The sequence below is a fragment of the Phacochoerus africanus genome, chromosome 16 (genome assembly GCF_016906955.1).
Source record: "Phacochoerus africanus isolate WHEZ1 chromosome 16, ROS_Pafr_v1, whole genome shotgun sequence".
Lineage (NCBI taxonomy): Eukaryota > Metazoa > Chordata > Mammalia > Artiodactyla > Suidae > Phacochoerus > Phacochoerus africanus.
In genome coordinates, this window is record NC_062559.1 from 43,587,154 (window position 1) to 43,604,128 (window position 16,975).

Sequence of the window (16,975 nt, forward strand, 5' to 3'; positions counted from 1 at the left end):
TCATGTAACTTACTAAATTTACCTTTTTCATTCCTCCTTCCCATTTAAGAAAGACCTACAAAGACTTTGCTGTGATTAGCCAAAACTTTGTTCAGATCCTACTGTGAAATTAAAACTCTGATAATCTTCTCAAGTGGGACCTTGCCTAAAGAATCCTGTCCTTTTTGAGCTAGAAGCAACCTGGGAGATTCTCTCTCTCAGCCAAGATTGCCAGATAAAATACCGAATGCCCAGAGAAATTTGAATTTCAGATCAACAACAAGTAATGTTTTAATGTAAGTATGTCCCATGTGATATATGAGAATTACTTAGACCAAAACCTTATTTGTTGTTGATCTGAAATTCAAATTTAAGTGGACATCTTGTGTGTTTATTTGCTAAACCTAGCGCCCGCAACAACTCTCCTACAAATTCTCTAAGGAAATCAGCCTGAGGCTAATGCACACGGCTGAGTTGAGACTTACTATATTAAATTGTCCATTGCCATTCCAGGACAGAGAGAAGGAAGAGAGAAGGAGAAGTCATTTTTAGCCTGAAGGTTGAAGTGGGAAGGGTGGAGAATAAACTCCTATTTTTTTTTTTTTAAAAAACTCCTATTTTTATCTCAACTCTAAAGCCAGCTTATTGCCAGCACAAACATGGAAGCTATATAATGCAGCTTCCCAGATTTAGTTGCTACAAAGGTTCTAGCTACTATAAATAATAGAGAAATACACAAACTCTGCAGTAGAATTTAACTGTGGGTTTTTATGAGCCTTTGAAAATTAAATATTGCCAGGATCATGGTGATTGGAATGGCCCAATTTTGTCTATGTGTAACCCTTGACCTCTCTCCTTCTCCTGGTTTTGCAAAGGCCTCCTGGCCTTTCATCCTCACTGGGTGATTCACGGCTTTTAGTCCCACAGCAGGAAACTGGAACAAAAAACCCTGCCTCGCTTCTCAGGCATGGCAATCTGGGTCACAACATTCCCAAAGCGTCTGAGTTTCACCAGTTTTTGTTTCCTTTTTGAAAGATTTTGTTCAAGGAGAGAATCATTCAACAAGCCACCCTTTTCTTGCTTATTATGAAATAAATTTCATGAGTCTGTTTAAATCTATTTCAGTGTACCAAAGTGGCTGTTGGCAGTCTTTAATAAATGTGATTTTCTGAGCCTGAAGGACACTGTACATTTACTTGGCAATCTATGGCCATTTGGTGGTTTTTCCTTTGAACTGTAGTCAGTTTTACAGCTTTTTGGTTCTTTGGTTACTAAAACGATGAAATTCTGGGAGCCCCATTAGAACATAGAAATGTTCAGGGTTCCCCAAAGAGAGGTTGGTAAGCAACTGAGGTTCACGTTACCTCACCACAAACCAAGGTTAATGGGGTCAGAGGTTTGCAGAACTACCTCTGCAAATTGTGAGCTAAGAAGTGAAAGCCTGTTGCCCTTTGTTCAAGGGTCCGCTCAACAGGTAGGCGATCCAAGTTGGTAACCCCGAGATTTGGAAAATTTCCCAGAGCATTGGTGTCCACTTGTCTCCACTGCGGAGAATCACCAAGGTAGCCCTCAAGTATTTTCAAACCATCCACAGAGTATGGAGTGTTACGCATGTGGGACTGAAAAAATGCCTCCAGGAGCTTATAGCATAAGAGTATCATGTGAAACCTATTGTCCAAGGGTAAAATTGGGTCGCATAGCATGATTCTGTCTGATTGTTATCATGGTTCTTCCTTTTGCAGTGCACTAATTCAGTTTTTCCTGCTGTTTTCTGACTATAAAGAGAATGACTTTTATGCCACTGGAGAGGTGAGTTGAAGCCACGTTTTCGTGCATGCTTCCAGCATCATCAGAACTGAAATGTATGGTGACACTTGTGGTTTACTCGCTCAGGATATACATCACACACATACAAATATTAATTTGGCACATATAAACAATTCTCCTCTTAGCTCCAAAATGTCCTCTGTAACATTTTTTACAAAAATTCTGGGCCTAATAAAGATTCGTATGTTATAATGGGTTGTCATGTCTCAGTCCCATGTCTTTTTTGTTGTTGTAGTCATTTGTGATGATGATTTTCAGGAGTCTAGAGCAGACCCTTTGTAGCATGTCCTATTTTTTTTTTCTTTTTTTAAAAATTGAAGTGTGGAGTTCCCATCGTGGCGTAGCAGAAACGAATCTGACTAGGAACCATGAGGTTGCGGGTTCGATCCCTGGCCTCTCTCAGTGGTTTAAGGATCTGGCATTGCCGTGAGCTGTGGTGTAGGTCGCAGACGCGGCTCAGATCCTGCATTGCTGTGGCTCTGGTGTAGGCCGGCAGCTGTAGCCTGGGAATCTCCATATGCCACGAGTGTGGCCCTAAAAAGCCAAAAAAAAAAATTTGAAGTGTAGTTGATTTACAACGTTATTTTCGTTTCTGCTGTACAGCAAAGTGATTCAGTTTGTGTGTGTATATGTATATATATTTGTATGTATGTATATATTTGTAAATATGAGTATATACATTCTTTGTCTTAAAATACTCTTTTTCATTATGGTTTATCGTAGGGTATTGAATGCAGTTCCCTGTGCTGTACTGTAGGACCTCGCTGTTTATCCCCTCCATGTGTAATAGCTTATATCTGCTAACCCCAACCTTCTAGTCCATCCCTACCCCAACCTCCTCCCCATTAGCAATAACAAGTCTGTTCCCCTTGGCCACAGAAGGAGACTGTGGACTGTTTCTGTTTTGTAATTAGGTTCGTTTGTGTCATATTTTAGATTCCACAAATAGGTGATACTGTATGTTTTTCATCTTTCTCTTTTTTGACTTAATTCACTTGGTGTGATAACCTCTAGTTGCATCCATGTTGCTGTGAATGGCATTATTTCATATTTTTTATGGCTGAGTAGTATTCCATTGTATATATGTACCACATTGTCTTAATCCATTCATCTGTCAATGGGCATTTAGGTTGTTTCCATGTCTTGGCTGTTGTGAATAATGCTGCTTTGAACATAGGGGTGCATGTATCTTTTTAAATTATAGTTTTGTCTGGGTATATGCCCAGGAGTGGGATTGCTGGATCATATGGTAATTCTGTTCCTTAGTTTTCTGAGGAACCTCCATACTGTTTTCATATTGACTTAGTCAAATGACATAGAATGTTCCATTTTCTGACTTTGTCTGATTCTTTCCTTAATGCTTAGATTTGGTGAAAACATTTAGGAAGAATACTACATAGATGATATTGTATATGCTTTCTACTCTATCACATCATGAATCACACATAATGTCCCTTTTTCCATTACTGGCAATTCCAAATTTGATCAGTCAAGTAGTGTCTGCCAGATCTTGCCATTGGAAAGGTATCTTTTTCCCTTTGAAATTCATAAAAAATCTGAGACCATGTGAACATCTGTTCCCCCCACCAAATATTCCACCAAGTAGTTTTAGCACCCACTGATGATTCCTGTCTGAATCAGTTTTTACACTGGGGGCTGTAAAATGATTTTTTTTCTCATCTCTCTTCCTTCAGGTATCATCTGTCATCCTCTTCTTCTCTGATATATATGGTCCCATATTTGGTCAATGGGAACCCCTTCAGGCTGTCTTATCTTCTTTTGATACATTGTCCTCATTTGTCCCCATTAGTCTTTGGGCATTTCCTTGCTTTTTGGCACAAATATATGCTCTAGGATTAACTTGTACTTTCCCTGTCCAGCCCTGGAAATAGTTATTTCTTCAAGGAACTCTGTTTTGTTTTAATGGGTAATGGTATTTAAAAACCAATACCATATTGCTGCTGGGATGCCATATCTTTTAGACTTTGTGGGCAGAGCTCAGAAACAAAATGACTTCATACAGATGCTCACAATTCTAATTTAACATAATTTTTTCTTCCTCTTCCCGTTCTATATTTTTTTCACTCCTCCTCCTGCATTGAGAACTGGGATTCCCAACAGCATCAGTGAATTTACTCTTTACTCAATCCTATGATGCATTCAGAATGGCTTCAGAATTATTACATTAAGTACCACTACCAATAAGAAACCTCCAAGTTGCTTTCGGTATTTTTTGCCAACAATTATTTTTATCCTTTGTATCTCACTGCAGATTTCAAATCAAAGCTCGTTTAAACTGTGTAAGAATTTTTTTTTTCCCCCCAGGGTGACTATGTTGCAATTTCATATACAGGTTCACTTGCATATGTTGGTTTCAATTTTAGGATTTGCTTTTTTCACCCTTTTAAATTTAAGATTGTTTTAAAAATTAATAGTAGCCAATATTTTGAGAACACAGAAATTCGTAGGTGCTAGGAATACAATTATGAACAAGACAGAAGAATTGCCTGCCTTCGTGCATTCCACAGGTGAAGAAAGTGATTAAAAAAAATATGTACTAAATGGTCAGGCAGTGACATGCCTGAAAAAGATAAGCAGAGTGAGGGCTGGAGGGTGATGGAGGTGCTATTTTGAATAAAATTGTCAGAGAAAGGACTTTTTGGTAAGAAGACAATTGAACAGAGTCCTGAGTGATGTAGTGGGGTGATCTCTGCAGTGTCTGGGAGAAAAGCTTTCTTGGAAGAAGGAACAGCAAATGCAAAGACTGTGAAGTAGGGACAGGCTTGGTGCCCTTGAGGATAAGCATTGAGCCATGGTAAAAGGAGCTTGGATGCGAAAGGAAGGCAGATCATGTAGGGTCCTGTTGCCCATGGCAGAGAGGTTGGATTTTATTCTAAGTGTAACAGGAAACGATATTGAAGGGTTCAGTGTTCACAGAAAGGGTATTTAGAATCAAGTTCAATTCAATTCAACACACATATATTGCATATCTAGTTTGTCTGAGGCATTGGACAAGTTGGAAGTTCAGTGATTAAGACGACATTGACTCTACCCTAAATCTGAGAGTTTGACAATACAGAATGAAAAGTACAATTAGAAAAGGAGCTGTAAAAACAAGTAGCACAGATGAGCGCAAATAGCCACCTCTCATTATGGGGTCCTCAGGAAAGGTCAGGAGAGGCAACAGTTAACTTGGATTTTTTTTTTTTTTTGACTTTTTTGCTATTTCTTGGGCCGCTCCCGCGGCAGATGGAGGTTCCCAGGCTAGGGGTCGAATCGGACCTGTAGCCTCCGGCCTACGCCAGAGCCACAGCAACGCAGGATCCGAGCCACATCTGCGACCTACACCACAGCTCAGGGCAATGCCGGATCGTTAACCCACTGAGCAAGGGCAGGGACCGAACCCGCAACCTCATGGTTCCTAGTCGGATTCGTTAACCACTGCGCCATGACGGGAACTCCATAACTTGGATTTTTAAGAATGAATATGGGTGTATTAGTCAAGGCACTTTTTCTTACAAGTGACAGAAAGCCTATTCTTAGTGGCTTAAGGAAAATGGGATTTCTTGGTTGGCATCAGGCATAGCTGGATCTGGATGCTCAAATCTTATCACTAGGATTTTGTCTCATGTTCTCTCCATTGATTCAGTTGGCTTGACACTTACTGGTTTCCTTCTTAGGTGAGTTCTTTTCACCTGTGCTCTTGTCCCCCCACCCAACTCCAGAGCTCTAGATATAGCCTATCAGCTCAACTTCTCTTTTGTATATCCCTGAATTGCATATGATCCATTTGGATCCCATGCCCATTCTAGAACTAATAGCCGGGGTCACGGGGATGGAGTATACACGTTGGCCAGAATGGTACCCAATGTCCATCCAATGCCCTGGGAGGCAGAGATCATCTCAGGTCCTTCACCCTGAACCACAAAACCTGGAGTGGGAGATGAGAGGTCTCCAGAGGAAGCTCTGAGTGATGGTACCAGAGGGACAGCTGGCAGGATGCTAGGCAAGCACAGACCACAGGTGTCCATTCTAAGAGTGTCGGAGTGAAAAACAGCCTCAGCTTTTCTAAGGGAATGGCCAGTTATGGAACTAGGGACTTCCTTCTTTTCGCCTGCTTTCTTCTCTTTCTGAACTGCCTGGAAAGGATATCCTGACTGCTTAGCATATTACACTCAAATTTTTTTAAGCCAGTTATCTGGTCAGGATTGTTTAGGACCTCTACTAATAATTCCCTGCTGTTTCTTTCCTTTTAACTCACATCAGAGGCGGGCCCTGGGCAGGAAGTGGACTCCTATTATCTCAGTAGCAACCCTGGAAGGCGCCCGGTCTCCACCTCTAGCTAAAGAGCGATCTGCGTAGTGTCTAATTCCTGGTCTTGCAAGCAGCATGCTGACGTTGTTAACCACGATGCTGAACTTTCAGCAGAGCTGCCACATTCCGGATGAAAAATTTGACTTGTCCACTTCTTGTCTGCCTGATGGTTTCGTGCGTGTCATTTCCGAGTGTGGGTAGTAAAGGACAATTTTCTTTTTACATTCTCTGCTGCCAGGATGGATACTTTTAAGGAAACTTGTGCCCTGCAAATGATGCAGGAAGATGTAAATGAGGGCAGGCAGGGCCTGGGGTGGAATTGCACATGGTGGTAGCACCGTCTTCAGGAGAACTGCACAGGATACCGTAAGTCGAGGCATGTCTTTTTCTAGAAGGAAGAGCACTGAATAATGCCCTGGCGGTTTATTATTCATAGACTGCTGTGTTTCTCTAGTCTGGTTTGTTCCATCTTGTCTTCTGTTCTAAGGCTAGGAAGCAGAATGGAGAAGTGAAAGGAATTCTGGATTAATAATCAGGAGACCTGAGATTCAATACTGGTTTTGTCTCTCTCTGGATGATTCTAAACCTGCCCTTTAACCTCTCTGGGCCGCTGCTTTTCATCTTACAATCAGGAGGGTTGGTTTTTAGATTAAAGCACTTCCAGGGATATTTTCCTTTACTCGTTGTCCAACAGTAGTTACCTAGATATGCTCTGAAAGCGCCTGTATTCAGTTGCAGTTTTAACATGATACCCACCCACCCTCCCTGTGTCCACCCCCAAAAGAAATGTTGCAGTGGATTCTTCAAGAAAGAGAAAGCCTTCTCTTGTGGATTCTTAATTTCCTCACACTCTTGGGGAGACCGAACAAATGAAAATGCTCCTAGATTCGTAGAACTGCTCTTGGAGAATAAATGCATGAACTCAGAAAGAGTTCTCCACATTTGTGTGCTATGAATGAGGGTAGTCTGATGCTCAGAGGGGCCGGAACAGCTGTTCCGCGCCCTGACTTTGGTGTAAGGGAATCTGGAAGTAATAACAGTACCTACTGCACAGGGTTGTTTTGAGCATTTAATTAGATAATCCTCCTCAAATATTTAACAGGGTGACTAGCTGTGCTAAGTACCCAACACATGACGGCTATTATTACCATTCATGTCGAAAAGCTGGATTAATATCTTATGGTTCCAAAGCATATGGCCTTACGTGTGTAAACAGGGGCTATGCTGAAAAAGCTCTGCTCTCTGGTGTGGGGGGTGGGGCATTGTCTCCCCTCTTATTTTAAGATCGTCTCTTAAAAGAAGTTGTTCACTTCATCTAGAAGCTAACGGTGGAGCTTAGACGTGTGTGACGATAACAGCATGTGTCAGGACCGACCCAGGCCCCTCGCCCCTGCCACGGGGACCCCGGCGAGGCCACAGCAGACGCAGTGTGGACCCTCCTTTGGGGCAGCAGAGGAGGAAGAATGGCTTTGTCTTCTTCCCTTCTTCTCTCCATTTTTGCCCAGAACCCCAACTGGAATTAATTTTCTCTAAAGAGAGACAAATGTGCCTGTAAATCACCCTCCTCGAGGCATGAAAAAAATGTACTTCAAAAAGAGAAACAAGCTGCATTTAATTCACATAATTAACTTTCTTCATAAGTGTTATCCTTTCTGAGCCAGTAACTATTAGGGAGATTGCTCTTTTTCTTGAGGTACAGACACACTTAGAATCCACTCCAGTGTACACGGGTTCAGCTAAACATTAAAGCGAAACAACCCAGCCGCTGGAAGGTGAGGGTCGGGGGGTGACGGGACCTCGGAGGGAGAGGTCTGCCCGTTATCCTCTGAGCCCAGGGCTTCGTGTCCCCTCGTGGGGAAGACTCAGCACATAGGGGCTGTGGTGCCCATGGGTGGGAGTTCTCCCAAAATGAGAGGGCATGTGGTTAAAACTGGGCATCTCCAAAAAATGAATTAAAAAACCCCCACAAAAGCCCTGGGCATCTCTTCTCGATCAGCAGGAGGGGGTCTACTGTCCTTAGAGGCAGTTTTGCAACCATGGTTAATTTGAGGGCCGCATCTGAGACAAAACTTTGAAGCTATTTAAAAATTAGTGAGCTTCATGGGTTACTTTATTTTCATCTGCATGAAGGAAGTCCTGCTGGGCTTACGGAGTCTGATTTCTTTATTGAAATCATCATGGTCCACTGGGTTCGGGTGGCGGGCTTCTGGGAGGCGAGAGCCAGGTTTGTTTGAATTTCTTTCATACAATACGAGGCGCCGTGTTTAATGAATGTTAGCGAGTGGCTTTGTGCAAGGCTGTTGCCAGATAAAATAGCGATATGGATGGTATTTCTCTCTGGCGTCTTTTCATCTCCCTGTCATGGCTCTCCCTCTCCCTGGAAACCATTTTCGACTCCTTTATTTTCCAGGGCTCTCCGGTGCCTCCCTTTGCTCGGCTGCCTCGTGCTCAGGTTCTGTTGCTTCATGCTTCCTCCATCCTCATCAGGATCGTTCTGCTTCTCACTCTCTTCTGACTCGTCAGCCCGCTGTCCCTTAGAGAGAATCTGAGCGATTAAACATACGCCCAACACACTTGTCTTTGGATAGAGGACAGAGCCTGAGTCATAGACAGCCGCTTGTAACGGGAATTTCAAGCCCAGATACACGGGTGAAGGGGTGGCCTGGGAGAACCGTCCTAGCCGTAGGTCTGACTTGTTTTCTGTAGGCTACGCCTTTATCCTATTAGCCCAGCCTTGTGATCATTGAATTCAGAAGTTAGAAGAGGGCCTTCAGGCGTGTCTAGTCCCCTTGTTCAATTTACCGATCTTCGTTGAGAATACTGATTGAGAGTGGATCATAGGACAGGCAATGATGCAAAAGCACTGTTTCATGCATTACCTTGTTGAATCTTTATGAAGCTGCCCCATTTTACAGCTCAGATGACTGAGGCTTTGAGAGGTTAGGTTGGCTTTGCAAGCTCACCCAGCCAGGATTGGAACCTATGCAGCCGGACTTCAGCCCAAAGACTGTAGAAGAGGGACAGGCTAAGGATTGTAACCCCTTGCATGGAGATGCTATCTAGAGCCTGGCTGCATTCTCCTCAAAACTGTTCTGTCTCCAAGACCCGCCTCTTCCCACAGAACAAATCCGCTGTCTGTGCTAGGGAGTCACACCTGCCTTTCCTATTCTGCACAGAATCTCTAAGGGTTACTAACCTTTTGCAAACCGAAAAGAAGTTCCGTAGCTTCTTGGATGTTTTTGTCTTTCTGGCCAAAACTTGGTTCTAATAGTAAAGACTTGGCTTTGATCATAAAGTTTTATGGAGTAAATGGAAGTTTCAAGTGATATAAAGGCTTGAAGTCCTTGGAATGTAATTATTTCTCAGAGCTTGGAACTTGCTGAATTTTATTAGATAGCATTGGAGCTGCTTTGACTCTTGAGCTAATGACAGATGTCTACTTTCAGTCATGTTCCTCTGACTTGCCAATATTTTCTTTCAGAATTGAAAATGGATTTGTGACTATTTAATGAGTTTAATATTAGAAAAATCAGGAGTTCCCATCGTGGTTCAGTGGTTAACAAACCCGACAGGCATCCACGAGGATGCAAATTTGATCCCTGGCCTTGCTCAGTGGGTTAAGGGTCTGGTGTGGCCGTGAGCTGTGGTGTAGTGGCAAATGCGGTTTGGATCCCATGTTGCTGTGGCTCTGGCGTAGGCCCCTGGCTACAGCTCCCATTCGACCCCTAGCCTGGGAACCTCCATATGCAGCGGGTGTGGCCCTAAAAAGACAAAAGAAAAAGGAAAATCAAGGTTTAAGCTGGCAACCTGAAGAATTGAACAGGGGCATATGGAAATGTTTGCAAATTGGGCCTCTGGCTTTTGGATCGCATATCTAAGTCAAATCAGCACATATGTGCTGATTCTTTAGTTACATGGAAAAGAATACGTTAGTTACATGGATCAGAAGTCATTATAAGCTTTGTCTAAAGTGAGCTACCATGCTGGACCAAGCAGCATGGTGACACAAATAGTACCTGATGGGGTGAGATTTATAGGCTGGGGACAGGAAATGCTAAATTACATCTGTTACGCAGCTTCAACCTTCTAAGTTCTGTCATTGGTGAGCAAAGGAAGGGCTCGTTTGTTGACTGTCACCCACTATGTTCATACTTTTGTTTAAAAGTCAAATTACCTGTGGTCTCTAAACAAAAGGGCTTATTCATCTGGTCACATCACCTGGCTTCAAGCTGGGTTTCTCCAAAGTTGGCACTGCGGTCAGAGTTGGGGGGAGGTGAGACGCATCTTTTTCACCTATGTTTGTCACTGATGGAATTGTTTTTTAAAGATCCTTTTAAAAGGAAATAAGCGTACATCATTTGGAAGGCAGTACATACTTTTGCATAAATTTATGTGACTAAACGTTGGATACAGATCAAAAAGTTTTTGTTATGTGTCTAATCCTGCAGATTCTGCATTTCTTTGTAAGCTCACAGTCAAGAGAAATAGATGTTTAGATAAAGTCATGTTCTTGTTAGAAGCTCTTTTTTTTTTTTTTTTTTAATTGCAGCCGTGTGGTCTTGAAATTAGATGACGCATGGTCTAGCAATGTCTAGGAAGTTGTGGAGATTACCACCATACCAAAGTTCCAGCTTTCCTCATTCATTAATTTTCTGAGCTGACCACACCTCTTCTCTCCTATGAAGTCAAGGTCGCCTTAGCTTAATCCTGCCCTCTTAACTGCTATGTTTTGTGCAACTCTAGTCCATTGAGGCTTTTCTCCAGTTTTTGTGGTTTTCAATGTGTGTATAAAATGCTCTTCAAGGCACGTCCCCCTGTTCCCATTGATCGCCCCCGCACATGGGGGTGGCTCTACCATGGTCTGTCCTTGGGGACAGCTAGAGGACATGACGCCAGTGGTGACTTTCTCCCAAAGAGCAGCCCACTTGTGCCCCCTGGACGACATGGAGGAGTTCTTGATCAGCCGTGAAGTGGATTCTTCAGAGGCATTCCTTCCCGCTGGAGTGGCTGGAGGTTTGGGAGCAGAGCAGCGTAAAGGGCGGAGAACGACCCTGACCGTCTCGACATGCCATTACCGAAGCTGACAGCTCCCTTTTTCCACTTTCAGGTCCAAGTGAGGAGCTAGGGCCAGAGGATAGCGACGCATGGCGCCCAGGTTCAAAGGCCGTTGCTCATGATCGCTGATAAAGGTTCTGCAAGTTTTACCATAAAAGGGATACTTAAAAGCAAGTCCGAGAATGAATATAACTACATCCACTTTTTTTTTTTAAACTAAAGTTTAGTAAGAAATGTAGCCGACGGAGAGTAGCTTAAACAATAGTAACTGCTAACATATGTGAAATTTCTGTACGAGGACATTGTTTCCATTAGAGTATTATTCTCTGACATTTTTTTTTTCTTCTGGAGGAGCGGATTGAAGTTTGATTTTAGATATGATTTTTTTCCTCCTCCCTTAAAAGTCACTGGGTGGCAGGGGTATAGTAAGTTTGCTATAAATGTTGTTGAAACATGTAAGAAGGGAGAGATTCAAACGGAATACACAGTTACAAGTTTCTTTAAGTCCAATTTCATTGTGCTTTTACACATCTGGATGATTAACCAAGCATTACATTCTCTCTAGACTATTTTTACAAGTACAATATGCTCCTAACGTGATTTCCATTAGGCTGTTCCAAACATTAGTTAAGAACTCAGAAAGATTGCAGACCAAGATTCAAAAACCACTATGCAACTGTGCTGCTGAGACCTTTTTCTCTCTCATGGGGGAAATAAAAGATTGAGAACTGAATTCTGAGATCCTTCTGATGTAAGAGGAGAACTGGAGGTTTATTGCTTCTTTTAGCTTCAGCAAACACAGGCACATGCAAACATACCCTAATACCTCCCGCCCTTCGTGTCAGAGGTGAGCTCAAAATATGAGCACCCTGGGGCTAAGGAGCCATACAGGAGTAGTGCTGGAAATCGCAGCTTCTTTAATTATTGGAAAGGAATAATTACTAAGGGCAGACCTGATGTGTTGATTGCTAACCTATTTGAATTATTACATTATGTAAATATGTTTATCCAACCGAGTTCCTCCCTTGAAGGTCACTGCTGAATTCTAAAATACTGTGTGTTCAGATAGTTTCTGGCCGTGCTTTTCCTCTTTCCTTTTATAATTGCTTTGATGCTGTTCTGAGCTTTTATGAGGCCAGGGTCAGATGCGATGGTAGAAGGTTGGTGTTCATTCACAGGCTTCGGGAGCTTCACTGGCCAGCTGCTGCCCACATTGGTGGACACCAGCCAGAGATCAGAGAAACCACGGGGCTGATAGTTGTGGTCGTCTTCGCTTTAGTTATTGTTGCGGCCAGAATTCAGAACAAAAGAAGCAAGAGTTCATAGAATTACAGGAGTACAATGATAAGTCCTAAGGGGCCATGGAGTCCATTTCTGATCCATCAGACAACCACACCTGACTTCTCCCCCCAAAGTCTGGGGCTCTAGGAGTTCCCTTGTGGCTCAGCAGAAACAAATCTGACTAGCATCCATGAGAACGCAGGTTCGATCCCTGGGCTCGCTCAGTGGGTTAGGGATCCGGCACTGCGGTGAGCCGTGGTGTAGGTCACAGACGCAGCTCGAATCTGGCATTGTTGTGGCTGTGGCGTAGGCCGGCAGCAACAGCTCCGATTAGACCCCTAGCCTGGGAACCTCCATATGCCACGGGCACAGCCCTAAAAAGACAAAAAACAAAACAAAACAAAACCAAAAAAACAGTCTGAGGTTCTGTTCTATTTAAAACCTATCCAGAAAAGAGAAAACTGGGTAAAATAAAACATAGGATGATTTAAGTTCAAGGATGATTGTGTCTGGTTGTCTTTTAAAGTGCTCATAGGGGTCAGAGCATCATTAAATTGAGAAACAAATGGTTCAGGAGGAATAAACAAGTCTGATCCTGAAGAAAAAAGAAAGGAAATGTGTCTCAACAAGGAGAGAGAAAATAATTGAAATTTCATTATAATGTTTCGGTTTCTGTTTTCCATAAAATAATCCTCTGATTGTCTACTGTGTGACAGCCCGAGTCACTCAACCAGTGAAACGATTAATGAAAACGGCAGGGAAGGATTTGTCACACTGACTCAGGGCAAGGAAGTGTGTGATAGTCATGAGAAAGCAAAAACTGAGGCAAAGAGCATCATGGTTAGGTTGGCAGATGTGCGCTGAACATTGAGGAATGGATTTTTTGGACGTGGTTACAGAAATATCCATCTCACTGTCTCTTTTGCCAGAATCTGTCCCCTTAGCAAGTGTGTAGTTGATAAATCCAAGGGTGGGTCCCAGCCTGGGGGGCCAGAGACCCATAGTTTATTCCAGGACTGTTGATTGAAATGTCATTTGATATGAGAAGTGAGAGGTGTAGAAGCAGCTAAGCTTGGATAGAATTCCAGGTGGGCATGTGATTGAAATGCACAGACCTTTGTTTTCATTATCTTAAAATACAGGAATACTAGGACTTCCCGTCATAGCACAGTGGTTAACGAATCCGACTAGGAACCATGAGGTTGTGGGTTTGATCCCTGGCCTTGCTCAGTGGGTTAAAGATCTGGCCTTGCCGTGAGCTGTGGTGTAGGTTGCAGACATGGCTCGATCCCTCATTGTTGTGGCGCTGGCATAGGCCGGCGGCTACAGCTCCGATTGGACCCCTCGCCTGGGAACCTCCATTTGCCATGGAAGCAGCCCTAGAAAAGGCAAAAAGACCAAAAAAAAAAAAAAAGAAAGAAAAAGAAAGGAAAAAAGGGAATACTACTCAGCCATAAAAAAACAACAAAATAATGCCATTTGCAGCAACAGGGATGAAACTGGAGACTTCTGTACTAAGTGAAGTCAAGTCAGAAAGAGAAAGATAAATACCATGTGATATCACCTATATCTGGAATCTAATGTACAGCACAAATGACCCTTTCCACAGAAAAGAAACTCATGGACTTGGAGAACAGACTTGTGGTTGCCAAGGGGGCAGGGGAGGGAGTGGGATGGACTGGGAGTTGGAAGTTAATAGATGCAAACTATGGCATTTGGAGTGGATAAGCAATGAAATCCTGCTATGTAGCACAGGGAAATATATCTAGTCCCTTGCGACGGAACACGATAGAGGATAATGTGAGAAAAATTACACTTGTGCGGCCCTCAAAAGACAAAAGACCAAAAAAAAAAAGACAAAAAAGAAATTGTGAACTTTACAAGTTTTGTGCTTTATTCATTTTTGTGTCCGTACAAGTATCTACCACGACGCCTTTGACAGAAGAGCTGCCCAGTAAACCATCGTTGAATGAAGACTATAAAATACATCTTTAGCAGTGAAATAATTACTCAAGGAAATTTTCTTTTTTGGGTCAATGTACAGAAATTCTGTTTGATAAATGTTCACTTATTGTCCCAAGCAAGAGAATATAGTACCGTTATACATCAAAGCACGTTTCAGACATGTAAACACGTCTTCACATCACCACGAGGAAGCTAAAATGTACTCGCATGTGAATGGATAAGTGGCCTTGATTCAATACTTTGCCTAAAGCATTGTTATTACACAAGAGGGCTGCTTCAGTGAGGTGATCTTGTGTAAATGACGTAGTTACATCCTTCCATCAAATTTGGAAGGGGTTTAGTTAGGATTTGGGGAATGTCGGACCAGGTCTAATTCTGACTCTACCACTTAACCTCTCAGAGCCCCGATGTCCTCATGTTGAAATGGGAATAATGGTAACTCCAGCATGTGATTATGGCATGGAATAAATGAGAGCTCTCTGGAATTCCCAGTCTTTGAACTGCAGACCCCCAGAGAGCCTTGGAAATACTGCGAAGGTTCTGCAGATTCGTATGTACCCACATAATGCCTCTAGTCTGTCTAGAACATACGTGCATGGCTGTTTTTCACGTGCATGTAGGTTAAGTCAAGATTCATTCATTCACCAACTGTTTATTGAGCACTGAAAATAAACAGCATCAGGACAGGGTCCATACTAATTAAAAAAGCAGACAGAGATCCCAGTGTTCGTGGAACCTCTCTTCTAGCATGGGTAGGGGAATAACAACACACAAGGAAAAGTTTGCTGGAGAGTAATAAAAATTAGGATGGAAAAGGAGAGAAGGGAATATAAACTATCCAAAAAAGGTATGTCGGAGTTCCTGTTGTGGCTCAGTGGTTAATGAATGTAACTAGCATCCATGAGGATGTGGGTTTGATCCCTGGCCTTGCCCAGTGGATTAAGGATCCGGCATTGCCATGAGCTGTGGTGTGGGTTGCAGACATGGCTTGGATCCCACGTGGCTGTGGCTGTGCTGTAGGCCAGCAGCTACAGCTCTGATTCAACCCCTAGCCTGGGAACTTCCATATGCCATGGGTGTGCACCTCAAAAGACAAAAGGCAAAAAAAAAAAAGGTATGTTAACATTTTCGATAAGGTAGCCAGGGAAGACATCCCACAGAAGGCCTCATTTAAGGAAGCGAGGGAGTTAACTGTATGGATATCAGGGGAACATCCTAGTGGCTGAAACAGGTAATGCAGAGGCGCTGGTGGAAGGAACAGTGGGGATTCCAAGTATGATTTGGTCCAAGAGGGGCTGGAGAGGAATGGGCAAAGAAGATAGCAAGGGAGAATGTTCGTGACGTGACCAGATCATGTCAGCCCTTTGTTTGTGTGGGAAAAAGCACGTTGCTTTTGCTTTGAGAGCGATGGCAAGTCATTGGAGCGTTTGTGCCCAGGTGTGGCAGGAGCTCGTTTCACAGACCACTGTCTTGGAAACAGACTGGATGAGGGTAAGAGCGAAAGCAGCAGCCCATCGAGGAGGCTGCCACAAGAAAAAGACCTCAGGCGGTGGACATGGGCTGATAGGATAGGCAGCGTTGATGAGATTCATTCGTGGTCTCTCGTGGGGTGTAAGGGAAAGAGGTGAAGGATGGCACCAAGGGAGTGCCCCGTGGGGCTTGGGGGTTTAAGATTGACATCCTCATTTTGGCCGTGAGATTTTTTTTCTTTTTAAAGAAAGCTTGCCATGGAACTTTCTGATAAGAAAAATGCCGGGGGTGGCAGAATTGTGTTCACTGGTGTCCGTGTTATTTTCTCTTGGAAGGAAATAAGAACGTTCACTTAGGCTTGTTCCCTTGTTATTTTTTGCGCTCCTAACCTGTGGCTTGCATGTCCCTTGCTGCTATTAAGTATGACAAGAGAAGGAAGGGACAGAGCTCTTTGCTCTTGGAATTTGGAATGTTAAGAAACACTTGGTGTGTCTTGTGGAAGTTCTGCTTGTTTATGGTGATTTTTTTTTTTAGGGCTGCACCTGCGCACGTGGAGGTTCCCAGGCTAGAGGTCAAATTGGAGCTGTAGCCACCGGCCTACACCGCAGCCACAGCAACTCGAGATCCAAGCCATGTCTGTGAGCTACTCCGCAGCTCACAGCCACGCGGGATCCAGATCCTTAACCCGCTGCACGAGGCCAGGGATCAAACCCACATCCTCATGGATACCAGTCTGATTCAGTTCCGCTGAGCCCCAAGGGGCACTCCCTGTTTATTGTGCTTTTCATTCACAAAAACCCCTCCTTGTCGTAGCATCGGTTTGTGATGGTTGATTTCACCGTCTCCCCTCCTCAGTCTTACGCCGGGAAGTACGTGCCCGCCCTCGCTCACTACATCCACGCGCTCAACCCCGCGGTGACCCTGAAGATCAACCTGAAGGGCATCGCTCTCGGAGACGCGTATTTTGATCCCGAGTCAGTAGGTGGCTCCTTTTTCCTTTCCCTTTGGTTCCTTAAGGAGATTAAATCCCCTTTGGTCAGAGGGAGGCTCCTCTCACCCTGGAGACTGAACTTCACAAAGGGAA

General features: G+C 43.5%; 1 protein-coding gene across 6 annotated transcripts in view; it reads left to right on the forward strand.

Moving 5' to 3' along the window:
• Positions 1-16,975, forward strand: part of CPVL (carboxypeptidase vitellogenic like) — a 129,386-nt gene that overhangs the window by 47,251 nt on the left and 65,160 nt on the right. For all 6 annotated transcript variants that reach the window (XM_047763734.1, XM_047763730.1, XM_047763733.1 and 3 more), the window contains 2 exons: positions 1,722-1,788; positions 16,747-16,869. In XM_047763734.1, coding sequence (XP_047619690.1) covers positions 1,722-1,788; positions 16,747-16,869 — 190 coding nt within the window. The remainder of the gene's footprint in view (positions 1-1,721; positions 1,789-16,746; positions 16,870-16,975) is intronic.